Source organism: Palaemon carinicauda, chromosome 10 (genome assembly GCF_036898095.1).
Source record: "Palaemon carinicauda isolate YSFRI2023 chromosome 10, ASM3689809v2, whole genome shotgun sequence".
Taxonomy (NCBI): Eukaryota; Metazoa; Arthropoda; class Malacostraca; order Decapoda; family Palaemonidae; genus Palaemon; species Palaemon carinicauda.
Genome location: NC_090734.1, coordinates 116,170,376 through 116,186,001, shown reverse-complemented (window position 1 = coordinate 116,186,001; position 15,626 = coordinate 116,170,376). Strand labels below are relative to the sequence as shown.

The 15,626-nt window shown below is 46.6% G+C and overlaps 1 protein-coding gene across 1 annotated transcript in view; it reads left to right on the top strand.

The window, feature by feature from the left end:
* LOC137648203 (vascular endothelial growth factor receptor 1-like) overlaps positions 1–15,626 on the top strand; it is a 72,353-nt gene that overhangs the window by 3,115 nt on the left and 53,612 nt on the right. The window contains 2 exon segments of the mRNA XM_068381128.1: positions 14,402–14,630; positions 14,811–14,954. Of these exon segments, the coding sequence (XP_068237229.1) occupies positions 14,447–14,630; positions 14,811–14,954 (328 nt within the window). The 5' untranslated portion in view covers positions 14,402–14,446.

Here is a 15,626-nt window from a genome sequence, read left to right as displayed (position 1 = left end):
CTAAGTTCTTGTTTCCTGAACTTTTGGTTAAAGAAATTTCGTTGTCCCTTGTGCAGAAGGACACCCATGACTTGGTTGCGTCCTCGGCTCGCAAAGGGACCCCTTCGTCTGCCTTGTCTGCTAGACCGAGGATAGACACGCCAGCGTCCAGGTTTATTCCGCCCTTTCGTGGCAGAGCCCCCAGCAGGGGAAGTACTCGTGCCGAAGGAAAGAGAGGAAAGAGGAAAGGAACCAAGTCCTCGCGAGGCAGAGTCTGACTGCCCGCAGCTTCAGACAGCAGTAGGTGCCAGACTCAAGAACTTCTGGCAAGCCTGGGAGAAGAGAGGCGCAGATCAACAGTCTGTGAGGTTGCTCAGAGAGGGGTACAAAATCCCATTTGTACGCAAACCTCCTCTAGCGACGTCCCCCATCGATCTCTCTCCCAGGTACCGAGAGGAAGCAAAGAGACAAGCCCTGAAACTAGAAGTGTCTCTTTTGCTAGAGAAGGGAGCGGTGGTCAAAGTCTTGGACCTTCAATCACCGGGGTTTTACAACCGTCTCTTCCTAGTACCAAAGAAGACTGGAGGTTGGAGACCGGTGCTAGACGTCAGTGCTCTGAATGTCTTTGTCACAAAGACAAAATTCACCATGGAGACCACGAAGTCAGTTTTAACAGCGGTCAGAAAGGGAGACTGGATGGTCTCTCTAGACCTAAGAGACTCTTACTTACACATCCCCATTCACTCAGATTCCCAACCTTTTCTGAGATTTGTGTTCGACAATGTGGTGTACCAGTTTTGGGCCCTGTGCTTTGGCCTAAGTCCTGCTCCTCTCGTGTTTACGAGGCTTATGAGGAATGTGGCAAAATTCCTTCATTTATCGGGTATCCGAGCCTCCCTTTATTTGGACGATTGGCTTCTCAGAGCCTCGTCCAGTCATCGCTGTCTGAAGGATCTCAATTGGACTTTAGATCTGACCAAGGAATTGGGACTTCTGGTCAACTTGGAAAAGTCCCAGCTGATCCCATCCCAAACTATTCTGTATTTAGGGATGGAGATTCGCAGTCCAGTTTTTCGGGCTTTTCCGTCGGCCCCCAGAATAGATCAAGCCCTGCTCGTAATCCAAAAGATGTTGAAGAGAGAACGTTGCTCAGTCAGGAATTGGATGAGTCTGATAGGAACTCTATCATCCCTGGAGCAGTTTGTCTCGCTAGGAAGGCTACACCTCCGACCTCTACAATTCCATCTAGCTTTTCACTGGAAAAAGGACAAGACGCTAGAGGCGGTCTCGATCCCGATTTCCGAAAAAGTAAAGACTTGCCTGAATTGGTGGAAAGACAATATCAGTCTACGAGAGGGACTTCCCCTAGCAGTTCAGAAACCAAACCACGTCCTCTTCTCAGACACATCGGATTTGGGTTGGGGTGCGACACTGGACGGTCGGGAATGCTCAGGTCTGTGGACCTCAAGTCAGAGGAGCATGCATATCAACGGCAAGGAGCTTTTGGCAGTTCACCTGGCCTTGATAAGCTTCGAAAGTCTCCTTCTAGACAAGGTGGTGGAGGTCAACTCGGACAACACCACAGCCTTGGCGTACATTTCCAAACAAGGAGGTACCCACTCTCTGACACTGTACGAGATCGCAAGGGACCTGCTCATCTGGTCAAGAGATCGAGGCATATCCCTAGTGACGAGGTTTATCCAGGGCGACTTGAACGTTCTAGCAGACTGTCTCAGTCGGAAAGGTCAGGTAATTCCAACCAAATGGACCCTCCACAAGGATGTGTGCAAGAGGCTTTGGGCGACTTGGGGTCACCCCACCATAGACCTATTTGCAACCTCGATGACCAAGAGGCTTCCAATCTATTGCTCTCCAGTCCCAGACCCAGCAGCAATACATATAGATGCCTTTCTCCTAGACTGGTCTCACCTAGACCTTTACGCATTCCCACCATTCAAGATTGTCAACATGCAGAAGTTCGCCTCTCACGAAGGGACAAGGTTGACGTTAGTTGCTCCCCTCTGGCCCGCGAGAGAATGGTTCACCGAGGTACTTCGATGGCTGGTAGACTTCCCAAGAAGTCTTCCTCTAAGAGTAGACCTGTTACGTCAGCCACACGTAAAGAAGGTACACCAAAACCTCCACGCTCTTCGTCTGACTGCCTTCAGACTATCGAAAGACTCGAGAGCTAGAGGCTTTTCGAAGGAGGCAGCCAGTGCGATTGCAAGAGCGAGGAGAGCTTCTACCATTAGAGGTTACCAATCGAAGTGGGAAATCTTCCGAGACTGGTGCAAGTCAGTATCTGTATCCTCATCCAGTACCTCTGTAGCCCAAATCGCGGACTTTCTCTTATACCTGAGAAGAGTTCGCTCCCTTTCAGCTCCCACGATCAAGGGCTACAGGAGCATGTTGGCTTCGGTCTTCCGGCATAGAGGCTTAGATCTTTCCAACAATAAAGATCTACAAGATCTCCTTAAGTCTTTCGAGACCTCTAAGGAACGTCGTTTGGCTACACCTGGATGGAATTTAGACATGGTCCTAAGATTCCTCATGTCAGACAGGTTCGAGCCTTTACATTCAGCCTCCCTGAAGGATCTCACTCTTAAGACTCTTTTCCTGGTGTGCTTGGCCTCAGCTAAAAGAGTCAGTGAGATTCATGCCTTCAGCAAGAACATCGGTTTTTCGACAGAAAAAGCCTCTTGTTCTCTTCAACTTGGTTTCCTAGCCAAGAATGAACTGCCTTCTCGTCCTTGGCCTAAATCTTTTGATATTCCTAGCTTATCAAAGATCGTGGGCAACGAGCTAGAGAGAGCATTATGCCCCGTTAGAGCTCTTAAGTTCTATTTAGCTCGTACTAAGCCTTTAAGAGGTAAATCTGAAGCGTTATGGTGTTCGGTTAAGAAACCATCCTTACCTATGTCAAAGAATGCTTTGTCATATTTTATCAGATTGTTAATACGAGAAGCTCATTCACACTTGAGTGAGGAAGACCGATCTTTGCTTAAGGTTAAGACGCACGAGATTAGAGCTATAGCAACTTCCGTGGCCTTTTAAGTAAAATAGATCTCTGCAAAGTATCATGGACGCGACCTTTTGGAGAAGCAAGTCAGTGTTCGCGTCATTTTACTTGAAAGATGTCCAGACTCTTTACGAGGACTGCTACACACTGGGTCCATTCGTAGCAGCGAGTGCAGTAGTGGGTGAGGGCTCAACCACTACACTTCCCTAATTCCATATCCTTTTAATCTGTCTCTTGAAATGTTTTTAATATTGTTTTTTGGGTTGTACGGAAGGCTAAGAAGCCTTTCGCATCCTGGTTGATTTGGCGGGTGGTCAAAGTCATTTCTTGAGAGCGCCCAGATTAGGGGTTTGATGAGGTCCTGTTGTATGGGTTGCAGCCCTTGATACTTCAGCTCCTGGGAGTCTGTCAGCATCCTAAGAGGATCGCTGGGCTCCGTGAGGAAGACAGACTTAAAAGGCAGAGTAATCGTCTAAGTCGACTTCCTTACCAGGTACCTATTTATTTTGGTTTTGTTATATTGATAACTGTCAAAATGAAAAAACTCTTAGCTTATACGCTGTAAACATATTAACTCTGGTCTCTACCCACCTCCTTGGGTGTGAATCAGCTATTATATATTCACCGGCTAAGATTAATATTTAAAAATGATATTTTAATTATAAAATAAATTTTTGAATATACTTACCCGGTGAATATATAAATTAAATGACCCTCCCTTCCTCCCCAATAGAGACGCAGTGGGACGAGAAGAATTGAAGGTTTTGTTTACATCCGAGAGTGGTATCTGGCCGACAGTTGGCGCTGGTGGGCACACCCGCAACCTGCATAGCGATCGCTCGCGAGTTTTTTGAGTATGTTGTCTGTCGAGCCGCAGAGTTGCAGCTATTATATATTCACCGGGTAAGTATATTCAAAAATTTATTTTATAATTAAAATATCATTTTACTGTAGTAAATAATGTTCTTTAGGGTGTATGTATGATAGCGGCCTCCTGCATGTATGATTACGGTTAACTTAGAATACGGCAGTGTAAGGGGGCTCGCATGGGGCCGTTAGCCCCCCCCCCCGTGAGGTAGGTAGGTAAGGACACGGCTTGTAGGTTAGGTGGGAAAGTTGAGCTTAGTTGATGTCCATTTTTATTCCTCGAGGGAGAAACTAGCCACTAATATACAAAGGCTCGTGTGCTTTTACTGAATTTGACCTGAATCGAAAACTCGTTAGACCTTCTAAAAACAGGGATATTTTTTAGAAATATAGTGGTTTTTGCTGCGCTGTGCGCTCGGTCGCACAGTAAAAAATAAGCATCAAGCTCCTATGTACTGGCAAGTGGTATGTACTGAGCTGTGGACGCTAACTTCCATTGATTATTATTTCTTAGATAATTAAGTTTTATTTGTAGAGAAAATTAATATCATTTTTGAAGAAAATGGACGTTTTTCTATAGGAATCCCCGTTTTTAATTAGAATAGGTTTTTCTGTCTGTAACACTAATAAAACTACCTAGGGTAGCTCTGTTGGCTTAGTAAGGGCGCAGGTGTTGTAGATTAGTGAATACAAGTTGGGTGAGGCACTGGAAAAGAGAATTTAATTCCCATTGAACTAAATCAGATAGATACTGTATACTTTGACCTAAGGTACCTCCTTAATTTTCAATATTAAACTTACCCGATAATCATGTAGCTGTCAACTCCGTTGCCCGACAGAATTCTATGGAGGGATACGCCAGCTATCACAATACTAGAAGGGGGTGTACTTACCAGCGCCACCTGTGGCCAGGTACTCAATCATTTGTTGTTGACACCTCCTCAATTATTCCTCTGTCGTGCTTCCGGCTAGACGTTCTGGGATACGCTTATGGTCTTCGAGTTTATTCATGGATATTTGGGGAAGTATTCTCTTAGATTAACGGCTGTCGCATTACTGGAATCCTTTTTATATTAGCTAGATAGCTTTTATATAAATACTGGTTAACGGTTTATGAATTTTTGCTTGTTTTTGGATCACCCTTTGACTAACTCTTTGAAACAAGATGTCTGACGTTTCGCAAGCTCCCTCCCATAGGCGATGTAGGTCTTGCAATAGGCGTATTCCGAAGGCCCCGGTAGATCCTCACACCGCTTGTTCTGACTGTAGGGACAGGCCCTGTCTATTAGAAAATCGATGTGAGGAGTGCGCCGGACTTTCGGAATTGGAATTTGTCCGTCTTTTAAAATATTCATCTAAGTTAGAGAGAGGTAGAGTTAGGAGAAGTTCTTCTCACTCTTCTATGTTTTCCTCACCTCATGATCCCCTACCTTTTCCTACCCCTGTAGTGGCTACCCCCGAACCTACTGTGTGCCCTCCGCCTGATATGTCAACTGTTTTGCGTGCTATTCAGGCTTTAGGAGATAAAGTAGAATCAGTGGTAAGTGACCATAAGTCTCTGATGGCCGAGGTTAAAGAACTAAAGGTCAAGAGTGCAGTGGGTGGAAATAGTGCCAGTGCTGTGACGAGTGCTAGTGTCTGTGCAGTGCCAAGTGCTAGTGGTGCCAGTGTGGTGCGTGAGGATTTTTCTGTGCGAGCCAGTCGTCCTCCCAGTCCGGGACCTCTTGCAAGCTCCCATGCCCAGGGGAGAAGCAATGTCGAAGGGCTTAAGGGTTCGACAGGCCTTGTTAGGCGCACAGAATTATCCTCGGTGGTTGCGGGCGTGTCTTCCTTAGACCGTCACTCCCACCTGCAGACGATTGAGCCCGTCTTCTCGTCCGCTGATCATCATGCAGGGAAGAAACGTTGGTCTCAGGTCTCGAGACCTCTTAAACGTAGAGTTCAGTCAGCGAGTGCTCAGCCAGGTTGTAGTCATTGGCTCAGCTCCGACTCGCCTCAGTCATCGGTCGACTCTACTCCGCCCAAGAGGAGTAAGGTTCTGCCTATACAGAGCCCGACTGTGACTTTACCTCAGTCTGTTATCGTTTCTGCCGACCCCAAGTGGACCCTGCTTCAGTCCATGCAAGCTCAGCTTTCGGACTTGATGCGTGAGTGTCGGGCTGAGAGTGTTGCACCTCCTCCTCCGCCTACACTCCCTCCACCTGTTCTCGCTCCGCCTGTGCTCGCCCAGCCTGCACCTGCTCCGCCTGGTCGCAGCACCATCTGCCAGGCGTACGATGTTGAGCCACTTTCGGAGTTTGCTGTTCCCAGTGTTGTTCAGCCTCAGCCTTCTTTAAGGCAACCCTTGCTTTGGGATCAGGAGAGTTATTCCACTCTTCCTCCTCCTCCTCTTGCTGCTCCACCAGTGGTGCAACTCTCGGTTGGGGTACAACAACCTCTCCCCTCCGTGAGTCTGTCTGCTCAACCATCGCTGCAGCGAGCTCAACCCTCCTCTAGGCAAGCTCCTCTACACCCTGGACTTGCGCCTCAGGAGCCTCAGCTAGCGAGAACTTTACCTTGTTCTGCGCAGCCTCAACCTCTTCATGCTCCACTCATCTCACAGGAACAGGAACGGACTACTCCGCCTCCGTCCTCCGCTCAGCTTGTGCAATCCTTGGGTTCAACTCTTGCTAGGAGTCAACCTCCTTCACCCATGCGCCTGCCTTCTGCTTCGTCTGTTGTTCAGCCTATGCAGTCTGAGCCTCAGGTTTTCCCTCAAGATGAGGAAACCTCTGTTATTGTTCCTACCCGTTCTGACTCTGCGGTTCAGCATTCTGGTCCTATTGCTTCGCTACCCTCTGCTGATGAAGTGTCGGATGATGAGGAGGCACACCTTGATCCCTCATCAGACGTGGAGGAGTCTAAGCTTTCTCCATTGTCTATTGATTTTAGAAAGGTCTTGGCTCTACTCAGGGAGATTTACCCAGACCACTTCGTCTCTGCTATTCCCCGCTCTCCTCCATCTGAGTTTTCGCTGGGCGTTCAACAAACTAAGTCCAACTATACGAAGCTTGTCCTAGCTAGATCCTCCAAGAGGGCTTTAAGGATCTTAGGGGAGTGGCTTCAGTCTAAACAACATCTTGGCAAGACTTCCTTCATGTTCCCTCCAACGAAGCTCGCTTCGAAAGGTTGCGTTTGGTATGCCACAGGGGAAGCACCAGGCTTGGGAGTACCTGCCTCTGCCCAGGCTGACTTCTCAAGTCTGGTGGACTCGCCTAGGAGGACTGCGATGAGACGCTCGAAGGTTTGTTGGACCTTCTCAGACCTGGATCATCTTCTGAAAGGGTTGTTCAGAGCTTTCGAAATGTTCAACTTTCTCGACTGGTGCCTGGGAGCCCTCAGCAAGAAAACCTCTCCTGCGGACAAAGATTCTGCCATGCTAATTATGTCCTGCATGGATAAGGCCATCAGAGATGGATCGGGTGAGCTAGCGTCGTTATTTGTATCAGGGGTGTTGAAGAAAAGGGAACAACTGTGTACCTTCCTCTCCGCCAGCATTACACCGTGCCAACGGTCACAACTCCTTTTTGCTCCACTTTCAAAGTTCCTCTTTCCCGAGGAGCTAGTTAAGGACTTGTCAGCTGCCCTGATACAGAAGGACACGCACGATCTTGTAGCCTCATCGGCTCGTAAGTCTAAGGTTTCCACCACTGTCCCCAAGACTTATCGCTCCCCAGTTGCTGATACCCCGGCTACGAGGTTCATACCGCCCTTTCGTGGTAGAGCCCCCAGCCGAGGAAGCTCCCGTCCAGACTCTCACAGGAGCAAGTCTAGGAAAGGACCCAGGACATCTAAGGGAAAGAACTGACTCTCAGATTCTCCAGACAACAGTAGGAGCCAGACTCAAGATCTTCTGGCGAGCCTGGGAGAAGAGAGGTGCAGACGCACAGTCTGTCAGTTGGCTGAGGTACGGTTACAGGATTCCATTCTGCCTCAAACCGCCTCTGACCACATCGCCCATCAACCTCTCTCCCAACTACAAAGAAGAGGACAAGAGGCTAGCATTGCAACAGGAAGTGTCGCTACTTGTGCAGAAGAAGGCAGTGGTTATAGTCCGGGACCATCAATCCCCGGGCTTCTACAACCGTCTCTTTCTTGTGGCCAAGAAGACAGGAGGTTGGAGACCGGTGCTGGACGTCAGCTCTCTCAACGAGTATGTCACCAAGCAGACGTTCACAATGGAGACGACCAAGTCGGTCTTAGCAGCGGTCAGACAGGAGGACTGGATGGTCTCGTTGGACTTGAAAGATGTATACTTTCACGTTCCCATTCATCCAGACTCCCAACCTTTCCTGAGATTCGTTTTCGGAAAGGTTGTCTATCAGTTCCAAGCCCTGTGTTTTGGCCTAAGCACAGCTCCTATGGTCTTTACTCATCTGATGAGGAATGTAGCGAAATTCCTGCACTTGTCGAACATCAGAGCCTCCCTCTATCTAGACGACTGGCTGTTGAGAGCCTCCACGAGTCGTCGTTGTCTGGAGAACCTCTCTTGGACTTTAGATCTAATCAGAGACCTAGGTCTATTAGTCAATATAGAGAAATCTCAACTCATTCCCTCCCAATCCATTGTGTACCTGGGAATGGAGATTCAGAGTCGGGATTTTCGGGCTTTTCCATCGGCCCCCAGGATAAACCAAGCCCTAGAGTGCATCATGAGCATGCTGAAGAGGAGCAATTGCTCAGTGAGACAGTGGATGAGTCTCACAGGGACCCTCTCATCACTGGCCCTGTTTGTCGAGCTAGGGAGACTCCACCTCCGCCCTCTTCAATTCCATCTTGCGGCTCATTGGGACAAGGGCTCGACTCTAGAAGCAGTCTCTATCCCTATCAACCAAGAGATGAAGACCACTCTCCTGTGGTGGAAGCACAATCTCCTTCTCAAGGAGGGTCTTTCATTGGCCATCCAGACCCCCCACCTTCATCTCTTCTCGGATGCATCGGACTCGGGCTGGGGTGCGACCTTGGACGGACGGGAATGCTCAGGAGTATGGAACAAAGAACAAGGATTACTCCACATCAATTGCAAGGAACTGTTAGCAGTTCATCTTGCCCTGTTGAACTTCAAGTCCCTCCTGCTAGGCAAAGTGGTGGAGGTGAATTCAGACAACACCACAGCCTTGGCTTACATCTCCAAGCAAGGAGGGACCCATTCGAGGAGCCTTTACGAGATCGCAAGGGACCTCCTCATTTGGTCAAGAGGTCTAAACCTCACACTGGTCACGAGGTTCATCCAGGGCGATATGAATGTTTCAGCGGATCGCCTCAGCAGAAGGAATCAGGTCATTCCCACGGAATGGACCCTCCACAAGAGTGTGTGCAACAGACTTTGGACCTTGTGGGGTCAACCTACCATAGATCTGTTTGCCACCTCCATCACCAAGAGACTTCCGCTTTTTTGTTCCCCTGTTCCAGACCCTGCAGCGGTTCATGTGGATGCTTTTCTTCTGAACTGGTCCCATCTCGACCTGTACGCATTCCCTCCGTTCAAGATCATAAACAAAGTTCTGCAGAAATTCGTCTCGCACGAAGGGACACGGCTGACGCTGGTTGCTCCCCTTTGGCCTGCAAGAGAATGGTACACAGAGCTACTTCAATGGCTAGTCGACTTCCCCAGGACTCTACCTCTAAGAGTGGACCTTCTACGTCAACCACACGTAGACAGGTTGCACCCAAACCTCCACGCTCTTCGACTGACTGCCTTCAGACTGTCGAAAGATTCGCTAGAGCTAGAGGCTTTTCGAAGGAGGCAGCCAGTGCGATTGCCAGAGCTAGAAGAATTTCCACTCGTAGAGTCTACCAGTCTAAGTGGGAAGTCTTCCGAAGCTGGTGTAGAGCCAATTCAATATCCTCTACCAATACCTCTGTGATCCAAATAGCTGACTTCCTTCTTCATCTTAGGAATGAGAGATCCCTTTCAACACCTACGATTAAAGGGTATAGGAGCATGTTGGCCTCAGTTCTCCGCCACAGGGGTTTGGACCTGTCTTCCAACAAGGACCTTCAAGACATTCTCAAGTCTTTTGAGACGTCTAAAGAACGTCGTCTTTCCACTCCAGGCTGGAATCTAGACGTAGTCTTAAGGTTCCTTATGACATCTAGGTTCGAACCTCTCCAGTCAGCTTCCTTCAAGGATCTTACCCTCAAGACTGCTTTTCTCGTTTGCCTTGCAACAGCTAAGAGAGTCAGTGAGGTTCATGCCTTCAGCAAGAACATTGGTTTCACAACCGAATCTGCAACATGTTCTTTTCAGCTTGGATTCCTAGCAAAGAACGAGCTTCCTTCACGTCCTTGGCCTAGATCGTTCGAAATACCTAGCCTCTCCAACATGGTAGGTAACGAACTAGAGAGAGTTCTTTGCCCTGTCAGAGCTCTCAAATATTATCTGAAGAGGTCTAAACCTATTCGAGGACAGTCAGAAGCCTTATGGTGTGCCATCAAGAAACCCTCGAGACCCATGTCCAAGAATGGGCTTTCATACTATATAAGGCTTCTGATCAGAGAAGCACACTCTCACTTAAAGGAGGAAGACCTTGCATTGCTGAAGGTAAGGACCCACGAAGTAAGAGCTGTTGCTACTTCGTTGGCCTTTAATAAAAACCGTTCTCTGCAGAGCATTATGGATGCAACCTATTGGAGGAGCAAGTCAGTGTTTGCATCATTTTATCTGAAAGATGTCCAGTCTCTTTACGAGAACTGCTACACCCTGGGACCATTCGTAGCAGCGAGTGCAGTAGTAGGTGAGGGCTCAGCCACTACATTCCCTTAATCCCATAACCTTTTTAACCTTTCTCTTGAATACTTTTATTGTTGTTTTTATGGTTGTTACGGTAGGCTAAGAAGCCTTCCGCATCCTTGGATTTGGCGGGTGGTCTATTCATTCTTGAGAAGCGCCTGGGTTAAAGGTTTGGTAGAGGTCCTTTAGTAGGGTTGCAACCCCTTGTACTTTGGCACCTTTGGGTTGATTCAGCCTCCAAGAGGAACGCTGCGCTCAGTAAGGAAGACGAACTTTAAATAAAAGGCAGAGTAACGGTTCTATTCGACTTCCTTACCAGGTACTTATTATTTCATTGTTATTTGAGATAACTGTTATATGAAATATGGGATACTTAGCTATCCTTTAATCATGTACACTGGTTTTCACCCACCTCCCTGGGTGTGAATCAGCTACATGATTATCGGGTAAGTTTAATATTGAAAAATGTTATTTTTATTAATAAAATAAATTTTTGAATATACTTACCCGATAATCATGATTTAATCGACCCTCCCTTTCCTCCCCAGAGAGAACCAGTGGACCGAGGAATAATTGAGGAGGTGTCAACAACAAATGATTGAGTACCTGGCCACAGGTGGCGCTGGTAAGTACACCCCCTTCTAGTATTGTGATAGCTGGCGTATCCCTCCATAGAATTCTGTCGGGCAACGGAGTTGACAGCTACATGATTATCGGGTAAGTATATTCAAAAATTTATTTTATTAATAAAAATAACATTTTTCATTTGTTGCCATGTCGTCAACATCCCTTCAGAATCCCCCAGTTACACCTTTAAGACTAATACGATTAGTTTTATTATAGCATAGTACATTATTACATAGGACTTTGGAACTTAAATAATCTAATAGATCTTCAAATACACTTTGTTCTTTGTTACTACACATAATATAATCCCTCAACCTTTGATAGGAGTATGACTTCAGCGAAGGGATCACTGGCCACCTGACAGGTAGAGCAACCTCACTTTGACTTTGGTCCCCAGTGAGTGCTGTACTGACATACTGTCCTGCATCTGTATCTGGCTGTTTAGATGGATGACAGTCAAAGTAAAATTAAATGAGAAGAAAACTGAGTTTATGGTGGTGGGAAAGAAAAACTGCGTAAGAAACTTAGGTGATATTCAAATAAACGTAAATAACGACTCGGTCCCGATATCTAGCATAGTTCGCAAGCTGGGCACATCTCTTGAATGTAACTGGTCTCTCAATGCCCAAATAAGCAATGTAGGAAAAACTGCTGGTTATCATCACAGAAACATTGTTTTTATAAAAATATGCCTGGATGAATACAGTACTGTATTCTGTAAAGAATTGTAAACAGTTATTACCAGGATTGACTACTAAGGCTCCATTTATTACAATTTACCAAAAGTACAACTTAAGAAATTACAAAACATAATAAACAGAGGAGCAAGACTGATAATAGGTGTCCCACCTAGAAAAAGGATCACTCCTTTACTAATTGATTTACACTGGCTGCCGATTAAAGCAAGAATTGAATTTAAGATATGTACAATAACCCACCAAGTTGTCAGACCCGGTCGTGCAAAATATCTACGAGAATTGCTGCATATTGTGCAGCCAACAAATCGTGTTGACATGAGTACATTATAGTTACAGATGGTTTCAAGCTGTTGGAACCTAGATATATGTCTACTGTAGGCTCTAGAGTCTTTAATTATGCGGCCCCGAGACTGTACAATAAGCTCCCACAAGACATCCGGATGATTGAAGATATTAAGGCCTTTAAGAGGAAACTGAAGACTCTTCTTATTTTGCGAGTCCTTTGACAGTGATGATTTAACAGTAAATGAGCAATATGTGATATGAAATGTTGAATACGTACTTTGAACGAGCAAGATAAAATGACTGTGGAGATCCTGTAGGGACTAGGGTTCCCCTGCTGTATAGGACCAGAAAAACAGCCGTCAAAGTTAAATAAGTACTAAGGAGATATTTGTCTCGACCCAAATACAAACCCTTCGTTATTTATAGGGGTATTACTTTTGACGTAGCTGAAAGACGAGCCAAGACAATTTCAGTGAGGGATAACTACCCCATCCGCTAGTTAACCGGTGGGGGGGAGGTAGTCCGGCTACCCCGCTCATTCACACTTGTCGGCTGAGTAACCACTTTTGCTTTTGGCTTGGTAGAATGCAGATGTACTGTCGCTCTCTCCTGTATTTTGATTTGTGTTGACTGATCTTTATCTTTTTTTTGTTTCAGGTGTGTGTGACTGTAGTCCCGGTCTAAGGACATGTCCTGGCCCCGAGGGCCGCACATGCGGTCCCTTTATGTCATCCGTTGAGACGAACCCTCACCTGATGTGGGTGACTTGCCGGGGCTATGGGTGTTTTAGGGATGACACCTGCGATCAGTGTTGGGAGTGACCTGCCTCTCAGTGGGAGAGGTTCAGGTGTCGGAAGAAGAAGTCTAAGCGCGATTCTTTGTCTACGCGCTCTTCCTCAAAATCGAAGAATTCGCGAGCTGCTGCTTGTACCCCCCCCCCCCCAACATCTTTCCGAAGCTGCTCCTCTGCCGGGCCCTTCTGGGGTACAGCCGAGTAGCAGCACAGGCATGGTTACACCAGGCTGAGGGCATGGTTGGTTGAGGGCATTGACTCCCCTAGAAAGTCAGCTCCTTCCCTTCATCAAGGGAGTGCCTGCTTTTATTGATATTGTATCCTTCTGACCATATCCGGTCATCGATGATCCCCCTTCGAAGGAAGTTCTGTTTGATCTTCAATTAGGAGCGCAGGAAAGGTGTTCATCTCCTTCCTCCGCAGAGGGTGACCCTCCTTTTGTTGGCGCAGGCGCTGCAGCCCGTCGATCGTCGATCAGACTTCGTGTCTGTGTCCGACGCCAAGGATTTTACTGACCCACTAGGGTCGGTGGCTATGCATTCTCTGAGACAGGTTTCACCTTCTGGGGAACGAGTCTCTCGTTCGCGAGAGAAGACCGCCACTGGGCATCGGTGGTCCCCTTACGCAACCTTGGTTTCACTGAGCCCTCGGGCTCTCGTGCCTCTTGTCACGTTGAGCCCTCGGGCTCTCGTGGGACGGAAACTTGTGTTTCCCGTTTCTTTGACTCTTCGGGGTCTTGCAACCCGGGTTACGCTTAACAAAAGTGTTTGTATGAGTGTCGGAACAAATAACAAATTTAAAGTAATTTGTATTTTTTCTAATGATACAAACCTTGAACCTTTTATACAAATTTGTCCCGCCATTACTTATCCCCCTGCAAGTATTGCCTGCAATCAAAAGTGACGAGACAACACAGGTGTGTGTAAGCCGGGTAGCTGGTAAAGGTTAAAGGTTAAAGGTGACTGGTTTCAGTTCCGGTTCCATCAGAATAGATGCTCACCAGAACGTCAGTCGGGCAAGCCCAACCCCCCACTGTGGTGCCCTACCACAGCAGTAGCCTCCCCAGTAAACAGCTAAAACTCAGGGTCCTGGGCGGGGATCGATCTCTTGCCATGCGAATGCTAGGCAAACACGTTACCATTGTACTAGCCAGGAGGCTACTCCCTACCCCCGCTAACTAGGTGTGGGGTAGTTATACCTCGTAAAAGTCTTATGGCTATTCTTGTAGCTTTGCAGAAAGTATATTCCTAGTAAAGGGCTCAAGGTTTGTATCGTTATAAAAAATACAAATTACAGTACTTTAAATTTATTATTTTTTGTTGCTTTAGGTATAATTAAGGTTGTTATGCCTTATTTTTCAGACACACTATATGATAAATGTAAGGACTTAATTTAAAACTGTTGAGATGTCAGACAATGACAATGGAAATAAAAGTAAGAGAGGCAGGGGTGGTGGAGGATGGCGAGGAAGAGGAGGAGGAGGTTGGCGAGGAAGAGGAGGTGGAGGAGGCTGGCAAGGGAGAAGTGGTAGAGGAAATTGGCAAGGTCGAGGTGGCTGGAACCGGGGGAGGAGCAGTAATGGCTTTCAAGGTATTTTGTTTTCTTTTCTAGTGATGATTTTGATATGCTCAGCTAAGTACTGTACTGTATGTTGTCTATTTGTGAAATACATCCAATATCAAATAGGGTGCAAGTGTTTTTGTAACCTTTATCTACCATTATATGGAATATTTCTCTTATTGTGCTTATTTTTATTTATTACTATCGTAGGAGGTAGACTGATGACAACCCCTTCTCCTGGAGGGTCTTCGCAAGTCACTCTTTCGATGGCGGGTATATGTCAACCTCAGATCACTACCATGTTGCCCAAAGTACCCACACCTTACAAAGGATGGCAGCTGTACATGAATGAGGGTAAGAAATTTCCTGAATAGTTTACTATGTATATAAATTCCAAATGAATGTAAAAGAATTTTGCAGAGTGGGATTAAAAGAAGTCAAAATGCTTTGTAGTTAGAGTAACCGTTTTGTTTTGAATGTTGAGGATATTGTACTTGTACATCCGTAGTATTTTAGGAATTAGGCAACCCAATCAGTTATTTGTACAATGAATGTTGTCATCTGAATCCATGGATAATTTGTTCCCCAGTGAAATACAAACCATGGTTTTTTTAAGAAGGAGATATGTTTTGAATGGGATCTGGATGGACGTTGAATCATTTAAGGCAGCGTGAAGTGAGGGCAGGGAGGGCCTCTGCACTTGTCAAAAGCTCTTCAATTAAGCCTTAGGCCGCAACGAGTACAGACGTACCGTTGCAACCTTAATTGAACTATGTTCTTACATGAATACAAACCTTCGTTCCTTACATAGGAAAAGATTCAGCGAGGTGTTAACAACCCTCCCGGTTGTTACCGAGGTAGCTGGGAAAAGCAAGGCTCTCCTGCACACGTACTACCATCATCACTTTTATTATTATTATTACTAGCTAAGCTACAACCCTAGTTGGAAAGCAAGGTGCTACAAGCTAAGGGCTCCAACAGGGAAAAATAGCCCAAGTGAGCTAAGGAAATAAGAAAATAGATAAA